This window comes from Osmia bicornis, chromosome 14 (assembly GCF_907164935.1).
Source record: "Osmia bicornis bicornis chromosome 14, iOsmBic2.1, whole genome shotgun sequence".
Lineage (NCBI taxonomy): Eukaryota > Metazoa > Arthropoda > Insecta > Hymenoptera > Megachilidae > Osmia > Osmia bicornis.
In genome coordinates this window covers 3,929,504-3,955,028 of record NC_060229.1, presented here as the reverse complement: position 1 = coordinate 3,955,028, position 25,525 = coordinate 3,929,504, and the positions used below count along the sequence as shown (strand labels likewise).

The window sequence follows — 25,525 nt, the reverse complement described above, 5'->3', positions numbered from 1 at the left end:
CAGTAGTTTTACTTAGGGAAACGTCCGAGGTGAATTCTTCGGAACGTGAATAATAAATTAGATCGGAGGTGGTGTATTTGCAAGGAGTCAGTCGAAAGAGACAACTCGGTTGGAAAACATCGTGTACGGTGTCGTGTTATGGTTACTTAAGCAATTAGTGTAGATTCTGGTGGTACACCGAATAAGACATTTCAGTATCTGTAATAAGCAGATGTACATTATCATAATTATTTCTAATGACAGTATCACATCTAATGACAGGAATAATCTTTGCATTATAATTATGTATTTTTTAATTGCAGATTCTTGATAGTTTGCAAGGATTAGAATATTGCAGTTAACTCCTTCATCAGGAAACAATGGTAAATAGTTTGAAGCATGTCTCAAATAATTTCAAAGTGTCGATGGGTAAAGTAAAGATGGAAGAAGTGGTGCATATAAGACAGGTTACTTTCTGTAAGTATGTAACTGCTGTTCTGAACAATTTATTACTACCCGCTCTTACATGGTTTCGTTCTACGTTCAATGCACTGCATACATATGTGTTTTTAACGAGTAGTTTTCTTCGATTCGGGGAATGTCCATGCTTCTACGATAAAGTGATTCGTGTCGGTCCTAGGTATTATCCTTGGCCACTTTGAAGCACATTAAACGCCGAGTAAGAAGTTTTAAGTAACTGTGACAGAAAATTTGATAATTCGTTAATACATTGACGTTTGAAAGTTTCATCGAATCTATTCTAATTACTTTGAAACATTTTTCCAAAGTGTTAACAAATGTATGCGTGTTAACATCCATTTACTCACGTTTACGAATGATTCCAAATTCAGAGTCACAATATGAAAACTAGTGAATTCAATGGAGTCTGTGGCACGTCTCATAATCATCAAGAGAATTCTTTTAGTGTCATTGTTCATTTGTGTCCAGTCAATTCCGAATATCACATCAGAAATTCCAATGCTCTAATTAAACAAGAAGAAATGTAAAAAATCAACTTAGTAATCATAGGTATTCATCGCTTTGACCAACCTTTAATTTTACTTCATTTCCGTACCAACAAAAGAAGAATATTTGCACTAGCATAGCACACGCGTACATTATTAAATTCACAAATTTTGTATTCATATCATTCGTTATTACAAGTATGTAAAGGGTGAAGCACACCACCAATGTGCTTACGGTGAACTGAACAAAAATAATCATCTTAAATTCATCATTTATCATTCTGGTGAATCTGCAATATTTCGAAGTAATGGTTACATGTTCGATTCTGAATTATTTTTATTCGAACTAACCGATAGACTCGATCATGGTAACGAGCAGACGCTTTTGCGGACTGATTATTTCCTTGCTTGATAGCTTTCAGACGAGCTCCAAGTATCTCAAGCTGGGAACAAGTGTGAATGAACAGACCCCATATTAAAGCGTCACAGGCAATATGTACTGTTGCTCTAGCGAGTAAAGTTACAACTTGTAAAAAATAAATGATGATGTGCAAGTGAAGTGGAAGGTAATCGAAAGGTAGCCACATTCTGTAGGGCAACTTAATAGCATCAGTTTTGAAAACCCCTGTGCTTGAGTAAAATATCACTGACGAGTGTGTTACAGCTAAATAAAAAAATGCTTGCCAGCTGTAACAATTTTTGAAAAAAAAAAACAGCAAACCATTTGAATATTATCCCTTTTGTTCTGATATTCATGTCTGATCAAACGGATTGAAAAGGAATCAGTTAACTTACTGGGCTCTCTTATCGAATCTCTTACGAATCTCCATCTCTTTCTCATTTTCCGGTTGAAAAGGCTTCTTCTCCAGGATATTAATTAAAACAGTGATGTTCTTTTGGCTCGGTAACATGCTGTACATTTTATGACACGAAACCAACATCGTCAACGTTAGATAAATGTTATCGCTGAATTCCTCTTGGCTTTCCACGACCAGTATCAAGTCCAGGCATTGTAAAAGTGTTATAGCGTTTAACAATATAAATAGAATCACAGTATAGACGGTGTAGAGGAATTTTTTGTAGGGCGGTGTCGAAGAGGGTGGTTGCCAACAACCGCACACTGCTAGTAGCTGAAATATCCTTTGCAACAATTGCATCGCACTCGATTCAATTTTCAATGAAACAAGAATTATCAATTATTTTTTTCCTTCGATATTTTTCTTCTCACTTGTTCTCACGATCATTGCTTTTCTTCAGATACACGATAGTCATAGTTTAGACATTTTTTACCACACTTTAGATTTATTTTTGAAGCTCAGTCACTCCTTTCTTTGACAGTAATGCAAATACTGTTGGTTGAAAATGTGAATTGAACAACGTACGACCATAGAGTATCCATATTATTTGTATCCCTACAATAAGCAAGAGTTTATCAATTATAAAAGGGTTATTTACTCGCATAGCTTCCTCTTCCTATGTTCATCCTACGTCATTATAATGCTAGGAGACATATGACATGATATTTTTCTTTAATGATACTTATTACATTTGTCTCTAACATAATTACTTAAAGATATTTTGTACTGATGAACGTTTAGCTAGTGTTTCTTACAGAAGGGTCAGCGGTTCATTCTTCGAGCCGTGAATAATGAAACAGTTAGCAATGTATGTTTCTTCGGCGAGTCAGTCGAAACAGGCAACTTGACCAGGAAGCATCGTGTATCGAGTCTGTCAATTCTTCTATCAGTTTACTATCAACTTAATCCTTCTTTCGTGATAAAGCGAGAAAATGAAACGAAAGTATTTTTAATAATTTTCTAATTAAAACACTAAATGACATAGGGATCACTGCTGATATTATACATTTAGTAATAAAACAATTATTGCGTTAAACATTTTATTTACTTAACATTTTTTCTATGTACATGTGTCGAGTGGACTCTACGTGAACGTCTCACTAATTGCTCATTGTGTCCATCCAAAATATATTTGGCGAGGGTCGACAATTATTTTTTCTTCGAAGTGATCCATGAACGTTGCTATTCTCTGTCGCTTAACACGTTAAACGCCGAGTAAGAAGCTTTCAGCAACTGTACTAAACAAAATTCAATTGTTTATTTGCGAATAGAATATTGTATGAACGTGTACCGTGTGTACCTTCACGAAGGATTCAAGATTCATAGACACAACGTGGGCACTTGTGAATTCAATGGAAACATCGCTACGTCTCATAATCATCGAGAGAATTCTTTTAATATCTTTGTTGAAAAACATCCAGTCGGTTCTGAATGCCATCTGTGATACCTCGAGGCTCTAAGAAAGGAAGCTTTCTTTTATTCATAAAACAAACGTAAAATTCGTGTTATACAGACCTTGGATTTAACTTCGTTCCCGTACCAACAATAAATGAATATTTGTGTTAGCATACCGCAAGTGTAATATACAACTATCAGAATTTTTGCGTTTATATTTTTCGCTGTTACCAATAGATAAAGGTTGAAGCATACGATCATTGTAGTCACGCCGAACTGGACGAAAACGATCCATTCAAATTCTTTGTTTAGCATTTTGGCAAATCTGCAATGTTTCAAATGAAAATTTTAATTTGGGGGCAAGATAATTAAATTAGGGTTAAAATCTATGATGTAGACTTTTTAGTGCTAATTGATAACGCTTTGATTATTAACCCTTTGGCTACCCTCTTTAAACAAAATAAAGTTGTTCCTACAATTATATTTCTGTAATAGCGAAAGGGTTGATGATTAATCAAATTAACAGAATTGACATGAAAAAAACCAACCGATACACGCGATCATGATAACGCGCAGATGACTTCGCAGACTGACTCTCGCTCGGTTTGATCGCCTTCAGACGGTATCCAAGAATCTCAATTTGACTGCAAGTGTGAATCAGCATGCCCCAGATCAAATTATCACAGGCGATGTGTACCAAAGATCCGATCATCAAAGATAGAGCTTGCAGAATGTAAGTAAAAATGAGCATCGTTAACGAGAGGTGTTTGTAAGGTAACCACATTCTGTATGGCAATTTTTCTGACTTTAACAAACCGCTATACGAATGGAATATCACTGCCATTTCGTTTACAACCGTGTAAATATATGCTTGTATTCTATAATAATATGTAAAAATCATAATGCAAGCTATTAGCTGACAAGTGGAAATTGTTCATTTTTAAATCGTTAACTTACTCAGCCCTCCTGTTGAATCTCCCTCGAATCTCTATTTCTTCCACATTTTCCGGTTGAAAAGGTTCATTTTCCAAAATATCGTTGAATACAGCGATGTTCTTACGGCTCATTAGCATGCTGTACATTTTATGACAAGCTACCAACATCGTTAGCATCAGGAAGATATTTTCACTTAATTCGTCTTGATTTTCCACGATTAACACCAGGTCCATGATTTGAAGGATCATGGATGTATTAATTAGCGTGAATACAAACGCTGTGTAGATATTGTAGAGGCGTTTTTTGATAGGTGATGTCCAAGAGGGAGGTCGCCAACAACCACACATTGTCAGAAGTCGAAATGTCCATCTCATTACTTGCATCTTTATCAATTTGACATTCAATTGAAAAAAATTTGCACTTTTTAGCGTTCCCAGTAAATAAATTGCTTTTGTTGAATTTCTTCAAATGCATGTTAATCGCGACTTTTACATTGCTTTTGTTTTCGAACATCAGCCGAATGTCTCAAGAAAAAAGTCCTCGCATTCAATTTCACTCGACGGTTTTTCAAAGCAATCAAAAGGTATATAACCGTAGAATGTCTATATTATTATTTGTACTCCCTGAAATAAGTAAGCGTCTACCACCGAGGGGATTTTAATGAACTAAATTTTCTCTTCTAGTGTTCGGGGTATGTTATTACGGTAATTGCGGTGTGATCGCGACGACAGAACATGTTGTATCTAATATTATTCATTATTCGTTGTGTCTGAAATATTGTTGGTGAAAAGAATATTGCGCTGGCAGTAGTTTTGTTGAGGGAAACGTCAGAGGTGAATTCTTTAGAACGGGAATAATAAATTAGATCGGAGGTGGTGTATTTGCAAGGAGTCAGTCGAAAGAGTCAACTTGGTTGGACAACATCGTATGCGAAGTCGTGTTGTGGTTTCTTAATTAATTGGTGTAGATTCTGGTGGTTAAAATTATTGGTGGTGAGATTTTCAAGTCAAACTTTTAGAGAAAAGAAGGATAATTCTTAATTTCTAATAGTTCTGTCAAATTTTAAAGGGCAGTTTTCAGAAACATCTGGGAATAGAACATTAGAAGATAGAATTTAATATTAAAATATCATATCCTATATACAGCCATATAATTATTTACTCTATGATTCTTTCGTCCTTTGAAGTAAATTGTACGCCGAATAAGACATTTTCAGTATCTATAATAAGCAGATGCACATTATGATAATTATTTCTAATGACAGTATCTTTTAATTGTTTTACTAACGCTCACGAAGGTGTCCAAATCCATCGTGTACATGTATGCGCTGGATAGTTCAATTGGATTCAGTGCTCTCCTTATTATATTTATCAAATTTTTCTTATTATTCTTGTCAAGTAATATCCAATCCATTTCAGAAATTGCATCCACCATCTCGACACTCTGTATTTATAAATCAGAAGAGAGGTGATGGATGTCAGAAATATAATTTATTTAAACAATCAAATGTACAATAATTCAACAAATACCTTTAATTTGAGTTCGTTTCCATACCAACAGTAAAAAAATATCTGTGACATCATGCAAGCCATGTAGAGAACGAATTGCAGGTATTTCGAGCTCATTGGTGTGTTTGTTAATTTATACATGATAAAACACACTACTAGAGTACTGGATACCAATTGGACACCGATGATTATTTTAAATTTCTCTTGCACCATAGCTGCATATCTACGTTAAAAAATGATTTTTTGCCAAATTTTTGTACGTTTAATATTAACATTCAGTGGCTTAATTACAGACTGACCCATATAAGTAGTCATGAAAACGCACGATTTTTCCCATATTCGCATTCGATTTCTCAATCATTCCTTTTAATCTGTATTTCAAAATCTCTTGTTGACTACATGCATGGACCAGTAATCCACAAACGATTACATCGCAGGCTACATTGAGAAGCGATGTTCCAATTAGAGCGACAACTTGATGAAGGTATACTATGTAATAGAGATTCGAGGTTGAATAATCAAATGGTATCCATGCTGAGTATAATAATTTTCTGTCTTTGAAATCAGTGAACACCGAGGATAAGATCATGCATACGACCGTGATTTCCACTAAGATTGTGTAATAAATTGTCATGGACCTGCAAAGAGTCTGTGAAAAGATATTCACTCGATTTAATCCTGTGTATAGTACATCTTTTCTCTGAAATTAATTTACCCGATGCTTTCGTCGAATTTGTTCTGAATCGTCGATTCATGGTCATCTTCAGGTTTACAAGGTTCTTTCACGAGTTTTCTGACCAATATTTTAATACCCTTATGATTAATCAGAAGCGTGGCTATCTTGCAACAAGCAAGGATAGACGCAATGAACATGTACAATCCTTCGCTAAGATCATCCGCTGTTCTCACGTTAAGTATCACGTTCAAAAATTGCGATATGCAAAAGCTGTATAGTAATGTGCACACGAAAAATGTGTAGAAGACGTAGCCAATTTGTCTAGGTCTATTGTAACATTTAGACGGTCTCCAGCATCCACAAATTTTTAATATGTTGAAGGCTGGTCGTAGAATGCTTATTCTTTGGTCTGATTTGAACAAACAGATTAAATGATAAAAAGTAGATAATTTCAATTAAAATTTTATTAATGAGGAAAATATAAAAGATAGCAAAATTTATATTCATAATTAATATATTTCACCAACAATCTAATATACAACACATTTTACCTGAACGTATCACCGACATTTTAAATTTAATATAAAAGTGGTATGATTTTTAAAGATGTCAAAAATGTAGAATTTCTTAGTTCACTGTTTCTACTTATGTTATTGCTTGATATCAGCTCACGACTTTCACTGAACACATTTTTCATTGTTACGTTTCACCGGTGCATAAAAATGTATAAAAAATTGATCACCTTGCAGCGTGTGTTCCTCTAGAAAATGGTATGTCACGAGAAATATGTATCAACGTATCATTATCGTAATTTCTGGTTCATTTCTACGCAAATTGCACGATTATCTTTTCATGAATCTCGTTATCTTTGCAACCACTGTCTTAAGACCCCTATGGGGTTTTATAATTTATCGTGTCGCCACGAATCATTTGTGGAAATGATTTTTATTTATTTACAGGACAGCTATACCGAAGCAACTTGCGTGGAGAAAATAGAAACAGTGTACATTCAGTTGGCAATCAGACAGTGTGCAGGAAGACAGAAAGTTAAGTGGAAAAATGGAAATTTGTACGTGGAATTTTTGGAAGTACAGTGAACTGGAAAGAATTAAAAAGATAAGATATTTTCATTTCATCTTTTTTTTTTATTAAAATAAGATGTATTTACAATGAAGTACAATAACTGTTTAATGCATTTCTTAACTAGGAATGTGCATTCTTTATATTTCAATTATTTTTTATTTTGTCGACGATTTATTGCATCAGTATTGCATTTTTTATTGCCATTTCGAATTTTAGATTTACTTTTTGTATTCTGATTTTCCCTGTATCGTTCGCTAAATGATTTAGATATAAGAATATTTAACATTTCATTGATGGTTTCAGGATTTTCTTTTTTGAATTTTATTTAGAAAATAATGTTATAAAAGAAGCAATTTTTTTTACAATGTGCTTTTATACAAACTACAAATGGTACAAGTGTTCAATTATTATTAACTAATTGGTTCCATCTGGACGTGATCTTCCCGCGACTTTCGGCATCTTCTTGTTCGTAGAATCTTCCAACTCCTTCGGTTTGTAATAATGTGGAGCTACTTCTAAGAGCCATTTGCTTTCGATCTCAGTTACCTAGAACATTGAAAAGAATTTTCATTGCCTTAGAAACTATCTGAAATAAAAAATAAGCTATAGTTTAAGAAAAGAGTACCTACCTGTCGCATGAATTCTTTCGTGGTAAACACCAGCTCGTGATAAAGTAGCCAACGTGGTAACTCTTGAAACAACGAACTATTCGGATGGATTGATACTGTCTGATTATGTTTCGCAGTTTTATAATGTCCCCCTTTTGATAATCGCGCCACGTGATAAAAGTAACCCGCCGTGATTGCCTGAAACAAATTAATCAAAACACCACCTTAATTACCCCATTCTACCCAACTTTCATTTTCCCACTCACCTTTCGAACATTCACCGTTTCCGAAATCCCAGAAACAAGATCCATTTCAACCCTTTGCATCAGACCGACTAATTGTTCCCTCACGTCTCTGGCTCGTTTCATCGACCGATGTTGAATGAAATTTTCGTAGCACCAATGGGTGCTGAAATCGCTTTGCTGCCATTGATTGTACACGTTCAACAAGGTCAGATGATCGCCACCAGGGACGTGGAAATTCTTGCGTGCCGTGTCTGCGTGAATAATTTTATCCTTCGGCCTGTAGAAAATCGCTCCGTTCACCGACAGCATAGCCGCGATGGTGGCGATTTCCTCCGAACAGCGGTACTGTTCGCTAGCCAGTAACATTTTAGCCATCATAGGATCTAAAGGAAATTCGGCCATTCTTCGGCCGAGTTTCGTTAACTCTCCACGATGATTCAAAGCACCTAATGCGTATAATTGTTCCAATGCTAGAACCAGAGTTTCATGCGGTGGTGGATCCAGGAAGTCAAAGTGCACTAGATCGTTTATTCCTAACGCTTTCAACGTCAGCACCGCGTTTCCTGTAACACAAAATTATAATATTTAACACCGTTGGATTCGACACTGTTCGAGACGCCGGATAGAACACTACCAAGATTGATTCTCTGAATTTCTGGCACGGTATTGTCTTCCAATTCGTGTTGATAAGCCCAAGCTGTATAGAGTCGGAAACACTTCCCTGGTGCCACTCTTCCGGCTCGACCGGCTCTCTGATTAGCAGAGGCTTTGCTGATCGGTACCACCATTAAACTCTCCATGCCTGTGCGAGAATTAAAATTATTCTGCTTCGCGAATCCAGGATCTATCACGTACACTATATTGTCTATGGTTAACGAGGTCTCTGCTATGTTGGTAGCAAGAACCACCTATAACACAAGATACACAAAATTAATATGTTCATTGAAATAAAAAATAAGAAATCATACTTTTCTTGCTCCGGGCGGAGTTGGTTGAAATATCTTCGCCTGCATGTCACTCGGGAGATTCGCATAAACGGGTAATATCAATAACTCCGCCAATTTGGATCCCAGTCGACGTACCCTTTCTTGTAACATTTCCTGACACGTTTCTATTTCATCTTGCCCTGTGACACAAAAATTCGTAGCAAATTGATTGGAAATACCTAATCGACCGAGGGGTAGGAATGTATACCTGTTAAGAATACGAGAACATCACCGTGCGGTTGAGTCGCGTGGATTTGAAGGATGGAAACCACACAAGCGTCGATATAGTCCGCCTCGGGAGCTTTAGTATAATAAATATCAACGGGGAAACGTCGGCCAGGTATCCGAAATATCGGAGCATCGTCGAAGAATTCACTGAATTTCGTCGCGTCCAAAGTGGCCGATGAAATCAGAAGTTTCAAGTCTGTACGAAATCTGGTGATGTCTTTTACCAATCCGAAAAGTATATCCGTATGCAAGGTACGCTCGTGAGCTTCGTCGATGATCATCACGCTGGAGGGAATATGATTTTCAATTCGATAATTAATAAAAATTTGAACGATATACAGGGGTTAAATAAATTGTTGCTACCTGTAGGAAGCTAAATCTGGTTCGCTAAGAAATTCACGATGCAGTGTACCGTCGGTCATGTATTTAATACGAGTACGATGGGAAGTGCAATCCTCGAAACGAATCGCGTAACCGACTTCGTTTCCCAATTTCACAGCCATTTCATGAGCGACTCTCGCCGCGACCGACATAGCTGCCACCCTTCTGGGTTGAGTACAGCCAATTATTTTATTGTTTTCTGCGAACCCTGTTTCGTATAAATATTGGGGAATCTGAGTTGTTTTTCCCGAGCCCGTCTCTCCCTCGATGATCAGTACCTATGATGTAATGTTTTAATATCAGTTAGTGAGTTCGATTTTGCATAATGCAACTTGCGAAGTACCTGATGATCTTTGATGGCCTGAATAAGATCGTTCCTGAAAGGATAAATTGGGAGACTCTTCTTTGTTTCTTGTATAGTTTGCAAAGCTTTTACTTGAGGAGGAGGGCTTATTTCTCGTTTCCTGTCTCTTTCGCTGCCAGGCATACGTAATGCTTGAACAAATTCCACTTCATCCTCCAATAGAAGATCGTAATCCTGTTGGGCTACAAGGAACGTCAATCATAGATAATTTATTCGTAATATTAATTAAATCTCAAGGTAACTCGTACCTTTTCGATCCTTGGCGCCAAAACGAAAAACAGCAGATGACATCTGATCAGATTCCCACTTGCTCTGTTCAGACTGTGGTGGTTCATTTTCATGTACATCTGGTTCTGGTTCCAGCTTGCCCTTTTCCAAGGGCATATGGTATCTTTGCACCCTCTCGAGCTCCCTAGCTTTCTCATGTTCCTTTGCCAATTGCAGCAGTTGTTTTTTATGGTCTCTTTCTTTCTTTTCACGATCTGTTAATCTATTAATTAAAATCATCACAGTTAGAATCATCTTATTATATCGTTTTTCTATGTATTTTTTAATGAATGATTACACTTCTTCTTCGAATAGATATTCATCGTCGATAATATCAGCTTCCAATTCAGCAACTTTGTCCTCTTTACGCTTTTCCAAATATTTTCTGCGAGATTCAACACGTAGTTTCGGTAACAGCTTCTCTCTCATATCTGTTTCCATGATTTTGAGCCTCTTTGCTGCCTCAGCTACAAGAAGAACAATATGTTAAGACATAAATATGTTAAGAGCATTGATATGTTTAAAAGGCAATGCGGTTTACCTGCTCCAGAGCCAGCAGGCATAGCAACCTTCCGTATCTTGCTCTCATCCTTAGCTTTGAGTCTATTAGCAAACTCATCTCTTTCCTTGATATCCCTCCTGCGTCGTTCCTCTTCGCTATCACTATCCTCACTTGAGGATTCTTTCCTTCTGTATTTACTCATTTTGTATTTGATGTCGGGAATAGGTTATATTTATTTATTATCAAATAACAACACAAGGGAAAGGGTAAAAAATAAAACACTATTTCTTTTTTTTAAATTTGAAATCACAGAACATATTGTGCATACAGAAAATTAATTATTCGTCTTATTTCGACGATAATATGTACTGAAAAGTACAGTGTAAGAAGTTGTTTGAGGTTAGGTTGACTTAACTTCCCTCAAACTAAGCAAAAATAAACCTTTTGCGTTTAATTATTCTCTTGTTCGATCGTTTATGTTGTAGGATAATAGGTAACAAACATAATTTAAACGACAGCCATATAAAAATATTCAAAGTACTCGTTTAATTACAGTAAAAAAAAAACAAACAGCAGCTCTGCGTAGACTGCAGCGCTGCATCAGCTGGCGCCATGCGCGCAAGAATGGAGCCCGTTGCTAGGCAACGTGCGTGGCGTCGCTAGTACGCGTGCGTGCGTAAGTTCATTCATAATGCTCCGCCCACCGTTTCATTCATGAATCGCCAATCTCTTTTTTCGTACATCGGACCGCCGCGCCGTATCATTTCTCGCCGCTTTGCGAAACGATACATACACTTCATACAAACGTTTAATATACGTAAATAAAAGAAAAAACGAATGGAGGTTGAAAGTTGAATGATTGAAAAATTTATTGACACAAAGCACAGCTTCCACACGAGGGTGAACGCGACGAGGGTGCTTGTTTTGCGCAATACATTGAGATTTTCTCATGGTTAAAATTTATTTCTAGAAGGAATGCGTGTGGTTACGATTAATATATTCATTCAGAAGCAAAAAATATTCTTTGGAACACGAAATGATCGAGAGGTAATATACTTAGTCCACGTGAGAATGACAAGAACGCACACTAAACAGAGAGCCGATCGTTGTCTCGAATATACTTTTTTTTTTTTTTATTATACATACATTAATGAAAATATATACATGGTAGACTGTAGCTTGTCGAAGCAGCGAAAATGTTAATGTATAATCAGCTACAGTATTCGTACACGAACCTGTGTCTGTTATTTTCCTATCTGTTCGGGAGGCACGTGTAGCCCGACACGCGTAGACCATTTGTTTGAATTTTGTTGAATTTTATCTTTGTTTCGTTTACTTTTCGAATACGAGAATAAAAATTGTGAATACACAGGACGATACACGTATAACTGGAGACACATGGTAAATATACTTTCGCTGGCTTCGATTAACATCTTGAATCTTTGTCTCTCACACCCTCTCTTTCTCTCATTCTTTCTCTCTTTTAACTCACTTTCTCTGTCTCTTTCCTATTCTACTGCACAGCCAAACACTTGTTCGATCACTCGGTTTCAAAGCTTCGTTTCACCTCTTTCTTCTTTCTCTAAATTTTTCTTCTTCTTCACGTCACTCTCTTCAACGTCGCGACGACACGATCTCTTCGCGATGATGTATTGCATTTTCATACCAATAGACTACGCAACACTGCAATCGGTCGTACAATCGTCTCCTCCGTTTCTCTTTTGTACGTTTCACCTCCTTTTTCGCCGTTCTTAAGTGTATCGACGACGCTTTCGTGTTTTACTCTTGTACACACATCGCTTTCGAAAACTCGGTCGTGATTCCCTTTACGCCCGATCAACGGGATTCCCGACAGGCTCTCGCGTCTTTGAAATTCGTCGACGTAACGGGGCTCGATTCTACGATACTCGACATACAATTTTGTTGTACTAACCGATCACGCCGATTCACTGACTCCTCTCGTTTGTTCATAATCGATCGTCGAAGGAAAGCCTGACCGAGGGACGAGCCTCGATGATCGATCATCAACGGTCTTATTAAAATAATATTTTCACGATCGAGTATGAAAAATAAGAAACTACAGATCTTTTCTGGATAGCCTTTTTTTCCTTCTGCTTTTGCCACGGACGATTTTTCACGAGTGTCCAATGTTGAGGAATTAAGTAATTGCGATGGACGTTCGAATGCCACGAAGAAACGAACTTTTAAAACGTTATAAATGTCTTACGTCCAGATGGGGTGATCAAAATATTGAATGTCCATCGATAAGTATCGCTAAATTGAAAAATGGATGCACGATTATCGGGCGTTCGAGAGGACAAGTTACGTTTCGGCCAGAGACATTGGAAAACCCTTTGAATGGCTGGCGTGTGAGAGTTTTACTACTTTCTTTCATTTTCTTCTGGTTCGTCTAAATCTTGTACATCCTCCGCCACACTGCGATTACCCGTGGAATTTCGACTACGTATATATTACAATTTTTGCGGCGATTCAGGCACTGCGATTGACTTTATATTTTCAGCCGAACTTAAACGAACCCGACAATCGTGCATTCGATCACTTTCGTCTGTTCAGCGTATTAACCATTTGCGATCTAAATGGTGAATTGCTTCGTTCTCGAAGCTGCAAATAGTTAAACAACGAAAATTCCAAGGAAGAACGCGAACGAAAGAACGGAAACAGATTCCTCGGCGAGACCCTGGCGAGGTCAGTAACCGTATCACACGAGTGCGGATAAAGTGGCGAAATTGTTCTTTTTTTTGTCCGTCTGCCTAAGTTAAATCTGATCTATTACACCTGCTGATTCCCTTGCGCTGACGATTACACATCGTGCACGTAACGAGCATCGCTTAATCGCTAAGAAAAACAAAAAAAAAAGTAAAAGAAAAGGATAAAACCTTGACTTCGAACGACACGTTACGATGATCACGTTAATCCTTCTAAGGATGACATGCAGCGTATAAAACATATCTTATCTATATATTTAGTATTTTTTACGATTTTTTTTTCTCTTTTTTGTTAATATATACTTCATATTAATATATATATATATATAATATATTCATATATCTAGTTGCTTCATCCGGTATTCCGTTTACACGCTATATATTCAATACACATATAACGCGGTGTACGTTTCTTACGCGTCAGCAAGGATCAACGATCGATACCATTCATCGATGCCAATCACACTGACTGGCTCTTGAAATTGTCGAAACAACGGGAAGGAGGGAAACGGGGGTGCTTTCGCGCGAGCCAATTCAATTTCGCACCCTTCGGATGGATCGTGTTTTTGTATCCGTTTAAAAATACTCGTTATCGTTGAAAAATTCATGCTTCCTTCTTTCCTAGTCGAGTATCCTGGCCACGGCAAGAAAACATATACGTGCGTGCACAACAATCGACGCGACGATTCCATTTAGCAAAAACAAATTTAAAAACGTCGATCACGAACCCGAACGTTCCGTCATGAGAACTTTCTCACGGTCAAAGGATTCTTTTCTCTGCTCTTCGCGTTTCCTCTTACTCTTCGCACAATTATTATACGCTTTGTCATCCCGCTCCAAAAACTTATTCTCTCGCACGTTTATCCGAACAATCAAATTAATCACGAGGCCAAGTATCCATGATGTTCCGAGCACCGTTCGCTCGTCTGTCCCTTTCTGCGTTTGTGCATATCGTATCAACACCCGTTTCGAGGGCCAGGGTACAAATGTGTTTCTTCGCGTTGTCGACGAGACAACCTAGTCACTGGCGATGGGCTAGTAAATCGGTTCGATTTGCTTCGATTGCCATTCGAAATTAGACATTTTTCGAAGCTTTCGGGTACTTAGCTTTCAAGACTTGGATATCTATTAAAATTGAAATAACAGAGTCTGAAGGCTAGCAAATTATTGCATTTATTAGGACTAGTTGGTTATAACATAAATCTTTGAAAAGTTTCAAGAATGTAAGATTTCGGACAGTCATCGAAGCGATTCGTAGTTCGAAACGATCGAACAGCTCGAAAATTTACAAGAAAAAGTATCGAACGCCCGACGCCAGTAATCACCTAATCACGGAGCGTGTCGAATACCCGATCGCGAAACGAGCATCCGAAGATCGTCGATTCCGCGTTTCTGGATTACGTTCGCCGGTTCTCGTACCGCCATCATTCCGTAAGCTAGGCTTAAAAAGTAAAGTTCGAGGCCGGCGAATCCGATCGCCGGCCTCCAAAGTGAATCGGTTTCAACGTATCAACGATTTGATTCGTTTTGTCAGTCTGTGCTCTCCTAGTCCATGATGAGTTAAAAAGGAAAGAAAAACAATGGAAAAGAAAAATAGAAAGAAACAGGAGGAAAAACAAAGAGAAATATATGTATAAATATCGATAGATGTCCGGGACTGTGAAGGAGAAATACGATACGGTTTTTGAGGCTCGATAAAATTGTCGAACCGCGGACAATCTTATGGCCATTATTGTCCGCGGATCCTCGTAAAATGCATCTGAAATGTGCCATCGTAAAACGCTAGCAACAATTAAACGCGAAATTCAAACACGACAGACGCAGCCTCTGTCGTGTCCCTGTCTCTCTTTCTCTCTCATTTTCTCTTTCCCTCTCGGGATCGTTGAAAAGTCAACGATCAACGAAAACCCTGCTGGATTCTTCCTCGTGTTCTAGCTTCCGTTCTGGGTAAGTGTTGTTGGCCGCGACGTCACAGATTCACGCGAATGGAAAGAAATTCATAGGTGTCGCGATGTCACGCGAAATTCGTCTCGCGGATACGCGGGGGAGGAAACGATCGAATGAAATTTCCAATCGAAGACACGTAGAATTTGTGTTTAAAAGAAAAAAACGAACGACGGTACGTCTCTACGGTTTTAACGTCTCGAGGTATCTCTTATTCTGTTCACTAGTTTCTTTATCCTGTTTATATATGTTTTTCAATTTTTTTTCTTTTTTTTAACTTTTTTTTTTTTCGTTTTTTCTTGGACATTTTCCGTTTCCTTTGTTTTATCAATAACGTTATAATAGGCAGTGTTCGTTGAGAAACTGCTACAGAAACAGACATACGCACACGTATATACACAGCACACACGAAAGTTCGATAGAAATTGAGTGTCTAGAATAGAATAAGGGCGGTGTACGTATTACCCCTTGGTTTTCTTTGAAATCCGAACAAATGTGTGACCATTGGACGCATGTTGTGTGCCGTCATCGTTCGGTACGGATCGCGCGTTTTTCTCTTCGACGATTATGTTTAGCAGAAGAGAGAATGTATCGTACTAAAAAAATATATGTATATATAATATATATATGTATATATGCTTATCATCTGTGTATTCTTTCTTTTTTTTTTCACGTGGAACATTCAACCGCGAGAAATTCGGGCTCGCGATCGGCACGTTTTGATCGTGTTGGCCCGTAGGAGCGAAGCATGATCGCGTCGAAAGATACGTCGTCGTTTTGTTTCGGACGATGAACGAAAATGAGGGCGAAACCCAGGAATTTCTTTCCTTCGTAGAATTCTCGACGCACGATGATGAAACAATGGCGACATTAGCGAATGCGTGTGCTACCAAAACGAACGTGGTTACGGTAGAAACGTTGATCACGATGCCGCAACAGCGTTGAACAGCGGCGATAACGGTTACTGTATAGCAGTAGCGGTAGTAGTAGTAGTAGTAGTAGTTGAGTAGCAACGACACGATAATAGTGATTGCAGTAGCAGCTGTGGCTGTTTATGTGTCTGTGTGTTAATGTGTAGACGACGGTGTGACGTACTGTTGTTGTACTCGTTGCGTGTTGTAAGTCGAATGGTTATCGAAGGAGTCGCGATTCACGATGAGGCTCGTTCTCACTGTTGTCGACGACAGCCGACCCACAGTCCACAGGGTCTGGTCTTCTGGTCACCGGAACAGAAGGTCCCACGATTGCCGCAACCAGCGATCACTGAAAGGTCCACCGGTATTGTGGTACATCGGACGATTTGCATCAAAGTCACGTGTGCATGCGGAATCACAGAATGACACAGCATCGGCAGTATCGTTGCCGTGATGCACCTGCGCTCGGCGGAGGTGTTACGGGCGCGAAATACGCGTGAACTTTGATGTTAGGCAAATGAGCCTGGAAAAGAAATCAACGATTCTGATTAACGGTTGGAAGATCAACGCGAGTCTCTCTAATAAGGAAACTTGGGTAGCCAAGGAATCTAAGTATATATCTAACAAGGGGAACTATTTATTAATGAAACTTTGCCAGCTTGTAGAGCTCGTCGAGCTGAACACGCCTATACCCCCTTTTGGGGGCAGACGGCTAATTGTTTAAAAGATATTAACAATTACAATTAGTTACTCTTAACATTCTGAAGTATGACAAACTCACACATACAACTCGCAATCTAGAGATCCACGGTTCAAATCCTTGGTTCCCAACATTTTTTTCTTTTTTTAATGATAAATTGTCTCCTTTTGAATAACTATTACATAAAAATTATTAAAGAAAAAATTGTTGGGAACCAAGGATTTGAACCGTGGATCTCTAAATTGCGAGTTGTATGTGTGAGTTTGTCATACTTCTCACGTCAATGTAAGTAGTAACTAACTTTAATTATTAATATCTTTTAAACAATTAGACGTCTGCCTACAAAACGGGGTATAGGTGTGTTCAGCTCGACGAGCTCTACAAGCTGGCAAAGTTTCATTAATAAGTGAGTGTAACACTTGGGTAGTTCTCCGTATAAGTGGAAGACAATGGGGATACAGTACTCTGAGTCTACGTATGCCAGCTCTGGTGATCAGTTGACAGTCGTAAAGCTCGATGCGCTCGAGATTGTGGCAGGCCTGTAGAAGGTGATCGAGACTGGCATCTGTGATGAGGGGGCAGTTGTCCAATTCCAGCACCGCCAGATGTTCGGCCGCACACGGCGAAAGAGCCAATTGCCGGATGCCCTCGTCGGTGATCAGTTCGCAGTGCGACAGGCTCTATATTTTTTCGTGAAGCATCGATTCGTACAATAAACTAACACGATCACATCTCACGTACCTTCAATACGAGATCGTTATAAGATCGCTCACCAGTTTCTCCAACCTTGGACATCCCATGGCTAGATGAATAAGGGTGGCGTCTGTTATTAAAAGGCACTCTTCCAGGTCCATCTTCTCGAGCAGTCTGCAATTCTGTAATTTCGAAGGAACCCGTCAAGAGTGTTTTATTTTTACCTGGAAGAGATCATCGAACCACTCACTTTCGCGAGGGCCTGAAATCCCGCGTCGGTGAAATGAGTGCAAGCCACGCATTCGAGCACGCTAAGGAGCGGACAGTGTTGCGCCAGGGTGACCAGAGATGCGTCCGTTAAATTCGGACAATTCGACAGACAGACGTAATGCAATCGTGGACATCGTTCGCTGAGTTCTCGAACCGCGTCGTCTGTTATATTCTGCGAACAATCTGTTATCAGATACCTGTCTGTTTCGTGTCTGAAGCTTTCGACAGATTCAGCGTCGCTAACTCGCACTATCTATTCGAATGAAAAACCTTAAAACAGAAAGCACTGAATGTTATTCGAAGAAATAGCGACGCTTAATCTGTTCGCTGGTTACACTCGTACGTCAGCATGAAAATTCTTCGAACGAAATGAAATTCCAAAGGTAACAGAATACGGTCGTACGAGTGTAAAGCAGCATCGGGACGGGAATAATTGTAACCTCAAGTACCCTGCATTCGTGTAGATTGATCGCCTCCAAATTGGGGCAGTGACGTGCTAGACATTTGACAGCCCTGTCTGTCAACTGACGGCATCCCTTGCAGAGAAAGCTACGTAGTTCCCGGCAACCTCTCGCCAGCGCTTCGACTCCGTTGTCGGTAAGTAACTCACACCAGGACAGGTTGATGTGAGTGAGAAGGGGACAGCCGTCCGAGAGATCCTTCAGGGAAATGTCCGTTATCTCGGGACACGAGTCCAAGTTCAGTCGTTGGAGTTTAGGACAGTGACTGCTGAGTGCAGCGCAGGTGGCGTCTGAGATCTTTTTACACTGGCTCAGGTTCAGTTCCTCGATGTTCGGGCACGATTGAGCCAACGTTCTCATGGAATTGTTCCCGATGCTCTGGCATCCCCTGAGAGACAGCTGTCTCAGGAAACCGCCGCATCGTCTCGAGATATTTTCTATAACTGGTCCCTGCGTTCGACCAAGGCAATTTCGTTAGGCCTGCATTCGGATGGGCGAAAAAGGGAGAGAATGCTCCTTTCGCGTTTTTTAATATCGCTTTAATCGCTCGATTTACCTCCACGTCTCGTTGGAAATCGAACAGATCGATTCTCTGCCAATTGGATCCATCTAGCGCCAACACGTTCCAGGCTTTGCTTACTTGCGCGCATCGGCATAGTGACACCACGTCGAGATACGAGAGGATTCTACCAATGGACAATCGTGTTACTCGTTTTCCCGATCAAACCACGTATCGGTGTATACACGAATCTCTAAACAATTGAACGCGATACGAAAAAAAAAGAGAGAAAAAAATCATCGTTCGTAACGATAAAAAAAAGAGATCGTTGGAAGAAGAGGGTAGCAAAGGGGAGGAGAATGTTTTACGATACCTAAGCAGCAATTCTTTTGGCAGTTTCTTATTAATCTGCGCCTCGTCGTCATGAAACACCCATGTTAGCTGCAACCAAAAAAACAAACAGACCCGAATGAATTCGTCTCGATGCAAGTGAACTATGTGCTAACAAACAAAAGTATATGCTGACCAAGCGACCGGTTGTAGGTAAACGCGTTAAGCGGCGTTTACGTTGGACGAATTTTGGCCAGCTCGCCCAGTCGATCAACCTCGAGTTGTTTAATTAAAAGGATCGCACCAGGGTCTCGTCGTCAGACATTTTTATGACCAATCGCAATTAGATTGACAGGCGAGTCGAATAGAAGAATACATCGTTGGCAGGGTGGGTACAAAAACCCGCTGACTTTGGAAGATGAAATATTGCTTCGATTATCCAGCAACAGGATCGATTATAATTGATATCACCAAAGGGTAGACAGAAAGGGTAACTTGGAATCGAACGATCTCGAAATTGTTTTCACTCGATTCGAGCCCTGTTTACGCGTCGATCGACTCTGTAAACGCCGCTTTAGGTTGAATCGTTTTGTCTGACAACGAACAGGAAGGACGTGTAGTCGATGATCACGCGAAGCGAGCACAGAAAAGTGGCATGCGTGACAATACAAGTTGACCAACCTGCATGTAAGACTGCTTCATGGTAGTGACAGGATTGTTGTGAGTATGCGATTGCGACGTGTAATAACCGGCCTGATGATGATAATGGTGATGATGTTGGTGATGATGATGATGATGATGGTGATGATGATGATACGATGGATGCTGTTGCCTCCACCATTGACCGCTTGCGCCGGATTCCTCGACCGCTTGTACCCCTTGCCCGACCTGGCCCCCTCCTCCTACGCCCACGCGACTTACTTTTTTCTAAAACAACGCATCATCACCGATCACCTTCCGAACTACCCCAAATCAATCATAGAATGTACGATCTTTCATCCTACTCCAGAATGAAATGCAATCTTTTCGAAAGGGTTTAAGTTTAACCCTTTTGTCACGACTTTGTTGCGGTTTTTGTTTGATCAATTTTGTAACGAAGCGTGTTACACTAATTAGACTTATATTTTTAACGTATACACCCTTTTTGAAGCGAAAGGGTTAATGAAAATTAATAAGGGTCACTGATTTTCACAGTTCTTTCGAAGTCTTCTAAATATTCGTGGTTCGCGGATCGATCACTCAAGAAGATACTTATAATATTATAAAATGGTAATAAACAATTAATCATAATTGATGCCAGTGAAGATATACTGGAATATATGCGAATGAAAATGTTTCAAGATTCGCAAAAGACGAGTGGTTGCGTGTCGACAATTTTTGCGAAAACATTTTACATAATAGAAAAATGGAACAATCCTCGTTTCCTGTGTTGGTGATTTTTAACCAACATTAGGTTCTAACGAAGTTAACAAGTAGAAATACACGAATTTGGAAAATTTGAACGAAGAAACGAAAAGTAATTTCAATTTCGTGAAAATTTCTTTTATGAATCGTCCGAGGAACGATATTTCTCGGTAAAAATCCAATTTTTCAACTTCGATGCTTTTAGGACATATTTCCTTTCCTCGAAACGGCGACCCTTTAATATCTCAAAATTGAATCACATCATTCCAGTAGAAAAATTAAATTGAAAACGAATCATTTTGAGAAGATACGAGACAGCGATAGACAGCGATACAGTTATAATAATTTTTTAATCAAGATAACGTTGTCCCGGATCGTTATTGAATTCGTTCGCGGGAAATCATTATCTTCGTCGAGTAAGCTATGTTCCCGGCTCGATAACGAATTAGCTTCAAAGTTTTAAGAGTTCTTATCGATGATGAAACGTCGAAAAATCGATCCTTTCCCGCAGCAACAGTTTTCCGGTTGTCGTAGGTTTCTTGCTTCTCGACAAATTGCTACGTTCCTCTTCGAATTTCCCGCTAACTCGCGAGTGTACACTCGAGAGCTCGACGTTCAAGAGGCCGGTGCATTCACCGGCGACTGCATTAAAAAGTTTATAAACACGCGACGCCGTTTCGCCCCCTCCTCTTTCTTTCCAGAAAACTAAAACGAGTGACTATCACGCGCCACGGTAAATGACTTTTCTTTTTCCTCTTATCATCGGTGGTTATGATAATGACATACTCTCCTTATCGTAAGTCATTGAAAAGCAAGCGCAGTTCAATCGAAACGCGTAAACAAATTTCGGAAATTATTTTGCGCGTTTCGTGGAAAGTCGAGCGTAAAAAGACGACTGGCTGCGAGGAAACGCATGCCTCTCGATGTAAATACCTTACGGTAGTCGTGTCTTAATTAGCTTTAATTAGTTCCCTGGTAGCTATATAAACTGATTCCCATCTAAGAAGCTTAACGCATTCGAGACCCGTGTCTCGTTATAAGACAGGTGTCAGAATCGTTTTCTTTTATCATATGATGCATTTCACGAGTGCTGACACAAAGGCGAATAAGTATGCAACTGTATGCAACTTCGAAACAATTTTTCCTCATACGATTCTTCATTTATTGAACGCATTTTCTAATCAGTTTCGATTGCGTTGTTTGTCCATTTGATTCCGCGCAAATTCGTGAACGAGTTTCTCGTTCGAACGGAAACGACCCCTCGCGCACGGAAACAGATCGATCGACGACGCAGCTGTTCTATTCGCGCGTTGCTCTTTTGCGATCACTCCGACGCAGCTTGAAACAGTTACGTTCAATCTATGCCGAACGGGTAACGAATTCTTTTATTCCATTGCGATACCGAGGAAACAGAAAGGGTACGGGACCGTTTCGTTTCCATTCGATTCCGCTAACCACTCCATCGAAATTGCGCTCTTAAGCGTTTCGAGCCAGACGAATTCAAGGAAAATTCGATTTTCTAGCAGCTGTTAGCGATACGAAGAGCACAACGGATTCTTTCGATCGGCAGATACCTATGTACGATTACGGAAACAATTGTATGTAGAACAATGCGGAAGAACGAACGTCAAGGTACTTTCCTTATACAGAAAGTCAGTCAATCGAACGATCAATCAATTGTTCTGAGCAGTATGAACGTACAGGGTGTTGAAAATAAAATTCAGGAGCATGCAGTATACTCAGAGATAAACAGGAAAGTGTAAACTCAATAAAGATGGGTAAAAAGATAAATGATTTGTCGCGTTGTTACGAGTGTGCATCAGTGATTTCTGGTGCGACGTTTCTCTTTAGGGGAAGATTGGGAGCCTTCGTACAATTTTTAGAATTTTTCTTATCAATTTCGTAGTTTGTACAAATATGCAAATGAAATAGAAAATCAATATGTTAACTGATAAAGGTTTATTAAGCAGAAAATTGTACGAATCTATCCCTCCATAGGGATAGCTTCAGACATAAAAATAATACATGAATTATTATACAAACGTTTATTAATAATTCAAATTCGAGTACAAAAAATCTTACAAATCTTTTGTATAACATAGTACTGAAATTTGTCGATCAGTTTACAAAAATAAATGATACATTATTATTTTGATGGTTACTGTCAGGCGGCATTCTCATCTTCATGTTGATATTTTCATAAACACCATGCTCAATTTTTCTGACACGTGAATTTTTTTATCTGTTTCAGATTCTCACAGTTGTATCAAACATCATCGAAGTGTGAATCAGTTTCGTGTACGAGAGGATGCAATCTACCCCTATACGCGACCCCCAACCAGTTTTCCCTCCAAATCTATCAGCCTACAATGTGACGATACACCTTGAAGATGTTGTCGAAGATACATGTTTACACTCCTTTTCTTAACTGTTAATCATTTCTGTGTAACACTGATGATATAAATGCAAAATACCGTCCCAAATTCTAGCTACAAATAAATAGATCCGGATGCAAACGACTTATTTATATGTAGAATACAAGCGGGATATCTCGAAAATGGGTAAAATCCTTTCAACATCAATATCCATTTTCAATTTTCCGCGCAATTTTCGCTATCGTTCTATTTTCGTACGGTCTTATCTCGTCCGATACCTTTTCGTCCACCCACCGATAATATCAATAATTTGTTTGTTTACAAGACGCACATGATGTCTCGCGGTCGTTCGTCTATCTCATTGTCAGATGGATTACAGCGCGACGCACCAGGTGCGGCTTTGGTCGCGAATCGCGTTACGCTCCGATTCGCAGCGGACCGCAAGACGATCCGCGAGACTTCGGACGCGGAACAAGGATCCGTCGCCGGGTAAAGGCACCCACACCAGCCGCGGTTTCCTCTGCCGACGGTGTACGAAAGAAGAAGACAAAGAGAATGAAACGAGTTCAGAAAGAAAGAGTCGATTTTCGACTGCGACGTTCGGCTGCTCAGCCGGTGAGAAGGACAATACTCATTGACATTCTAATAGCGCGTAACGATCGTCGAATGAGAAAAAGAGATACCGCGAACGTGTGAGCGAGCAACGGAGAGAGAAAAAGCGGACGGAGTAAGATAAAGGAGAGAGAGAGAGAGAGAGAGATGAGGTAGGAAGAAAGATAGGTATACGACAGATAATGCAAGCCAGACAAAGAGAGATAGATTCAACGACACGACGATATTCCTCGAGTTTGTATACGATGCATTTCATCGAAGATGGATCGAAGCATCGACGTCAGTCGTTTCGACGGGCATTTCGAGACGGTTGTCCGAACTGCGCGTTCGACGATGATAAGGGACTAAGTAAGAGAAAAACATTAGATACCGTCGAATGTTAAAGACGTAAACAGGGAATCGGGTATGCGGCTGGGAAAACGACGACGAACCTAACGAAGACGAAGAAATTCTGAGACGGAAAGAAAGAACAAAGGATGGAGTTGGCTGGCTGTTGGTTGGTCGATCAGAGAAACAGAGACGGTGAATGATAGAGGGAGAGAGACGGATGGTAGATAGAAGTAAGAAGAGCGAGAGAGATGTATACGCGAAATGGTAGCGATGAAAAAGTATGAAGCCTTTAACTGTCCACCGACGGAGACACGGCGATTTGAAACGTGCCGATCGTCAACATTCGTCGATCATTGTCACGTTAACAGAGGTAGAATCTAGTAAGAGAACGTTGCCAGGCATTACGGAGGCCAGGGGAGCGGATCAGCTGTTCGCCTCGGCAATGACAACATTGGACACACGCACGACCCCCCCGTGGTGACTTTGACGCGCGTTTCATAGTCAACTGGTTTACTGTCTGAGGATACGTTGACTTACCTCGAGCCTGGTCCGCCCGGAGTGTATCATCCTTTTGCGTCGCGTTATTTTGCAAAGTTTCCGGGTATACCCGCACGGTTTGTCGGAAAAAAAAATGTCGCGGCCGAACGAGTTGCTACGCTTCGCGAGAGAAATGGCCGAGTCTACTGAATATGAGCCGTGCCGCCGTCACACTGGTGGGGGTAAAGGACGACCGATGCACTTTCCCTTGGAACGAAATCACGCCGACAGGAGTGGCCGTTTTCACCCGACTTGGCGACAACGCCACCAATCCCGTCTCGTTCAACCATTGTTTACACGCTTCCCATTGGATCGTTATTTTTGAGAGAGCACCAAGAGACACCGCTGGTAGCACTAGCGTTGCATTCGGGAAACACCTCGGCGATGCACCCACTGCAACATCGGTCGTTGCTTATGTCAGTCACGATTTTAACACGTAGATTTCATTCTTATCGATTGCTGGTAAATGCAGAGGTGGTTCTTACGAAAGAGCGACTGGCAGTAGATTGGCCTTATCGTGGTCAGACATGGGCGAACTTGATTCTCCCCCTAGCGTAGGGAGCAGGCAAACAATTTAAGATGTTCCAAGTTTATCTATGAGATTTGTGATAGAAAAACACGTCTGATAACGTAGGAGTGGATGTTTCTACTGTTTTATAGGATTTCTTATTAAATAGGAATAAATTACAATTCTTTAGCCTTTATGTAGAATAGGTTTTTAACGTAAAATTGCTAATTCTTCTTAATTAA

The 25,525-nt window shown here is 39.8% G+C and overlaps 4 protein-coding genes across 6 annotated transcripts; all 4 read right to left on the bottom strand.

Annotated features, from left to right (window-relative positions):
- Positions 1–282: 282 nt before the first annotated feature.
- LOC114872760 lies at positions 283–6,593 on the bottom strand. The gene is made up of 12 exons (XM_046288709.1): positions 6,356–6,593; positions 5,940–6,278; positions 5,662–5,863; positions 5,420–5,575; positions 5,300–5,351; positions 4,154–4,409; positions 3,791–4,074; positions 1,740–2,130; positions 1,296–1,451; positions 1,030–1,234; positions 807–962; positions 283–676 (listed from the first exon to the last, which is right to left on the bottom strand). The coding sequence occupies exons 1-12, from the start codon at positions 6,511–6,513 to the stop codon at positions 623–625; spliced, it is 2,409 nt and encodes an 802-aa protein (XP_046144665.1). The 5' UTR covers positions 6,514–6,593; the 3' UTR covers positions 283–622.
- LOC123988469 (odorant receptor 94b-like) lies at positions 2,474–5,122 on the bottom strand. 2 transcript variants are annotated; one of them, XM_046288692.1, is made up of 5 exons: positions 4,154–5,122; positions 3,745–4,074; positions 3,317–3,521; positions 3,102–3,257; positions 2,474–3,034 (listed from the first exon to the last, which is right to left on the bottom strand). In XM_046288692.1, the coding sequence occupies exons 1-5, from the start codon at positions 4,513–4,515 to the stop codon at positions 2,984–2,986; spliced, it is 1,104 nt and encodes a 367-aa protein (XP_046144648.1). In that variant the 5' UTR covers positions 4,516–5,122; the 3' UTR covers positions 2,474–2,983. The 2 variants fall into 2 exon arrangements, with proteins under 2 accessions (XP_046144648.1, XP_046144649.1); XM_046288693.1 differs by having other exon boundaries at positions 2,953–3,039.
- Positions 6,594–7,503: 910 nt separating the features above from the next.
- LOC114872752 (pre-mRNA-splicing factor ATP-dependent RNA helicase DHX16) lies at positions 7,504–11,729 on the bottom strand. The gene is made up of 11 exons (XM_029180327.2): positions 11,020–11,729; positions 10,777–10,945; positions 10,460–10,701; positions 10,191–10,393; positions 9,830–10,125; positions 9,447–9,751; positions 9,221–9,378; positions 8,887–9,160; positions 8,274–8,815; positions 8,029–8,205; positions 7,504–7,945 (listed from the first exon to the last, which is right to left on the bottom strand). Exons 1-11 carry the CDS (start codon positions 11,180–11,182, stop codon positions 7,814–7,816), a joined length of 2,661 nt encoding a protein of 886 aa, XP_029036160.1. The 5' UTR covers positions 11,183–11,729; the 3' UTR covers positions 7,504–7,813.
- A 95-nt stretch (positions 11,730–11,824) lies between these two features.
- Positions 11,825–24,958, bottom strand: LOC114872754 (F-box/LRR-repeat protein 20). 2 transcript variants are annotated; one of them, XM_029180332.2, is made up of 9 exons: positions 24,776–24,958; positions 20,199–20,444; positions 19,561–19,628; positions 19,245–19,374; positions 18,677–19,138; positions 18,208–18,399; positions 18,038–18,139; positions 17,729–17,944; positions 11,825–17,087 (listed from the first exon to the last, which is right to left on the bottom strand). In XM_029180332.2, the coding sequence occupies exons 1-9, from the start codon at positions 24,803–24,805 to the stop codon at positions 16,980–16,982; spliced, it is 1,554 nt and encodes a 517-aa protein (XP_029036165.1). In that variant the 5' UTR covers positions 24,806–24,958; the 3' UTR covers positions 11,825–16,979. The 2 variants fall into 2 exon arrangements, with proteins under 2 accessions (XP_029036165.1, XP_029036166.1); XM_029180333.2 differs by lacking the exon at positions 20,199–20,444 and having other exon boundaries at positions 24,776–24,955.
- Positions 24,959–25,525: the final 567 nt, after the last annotated feature.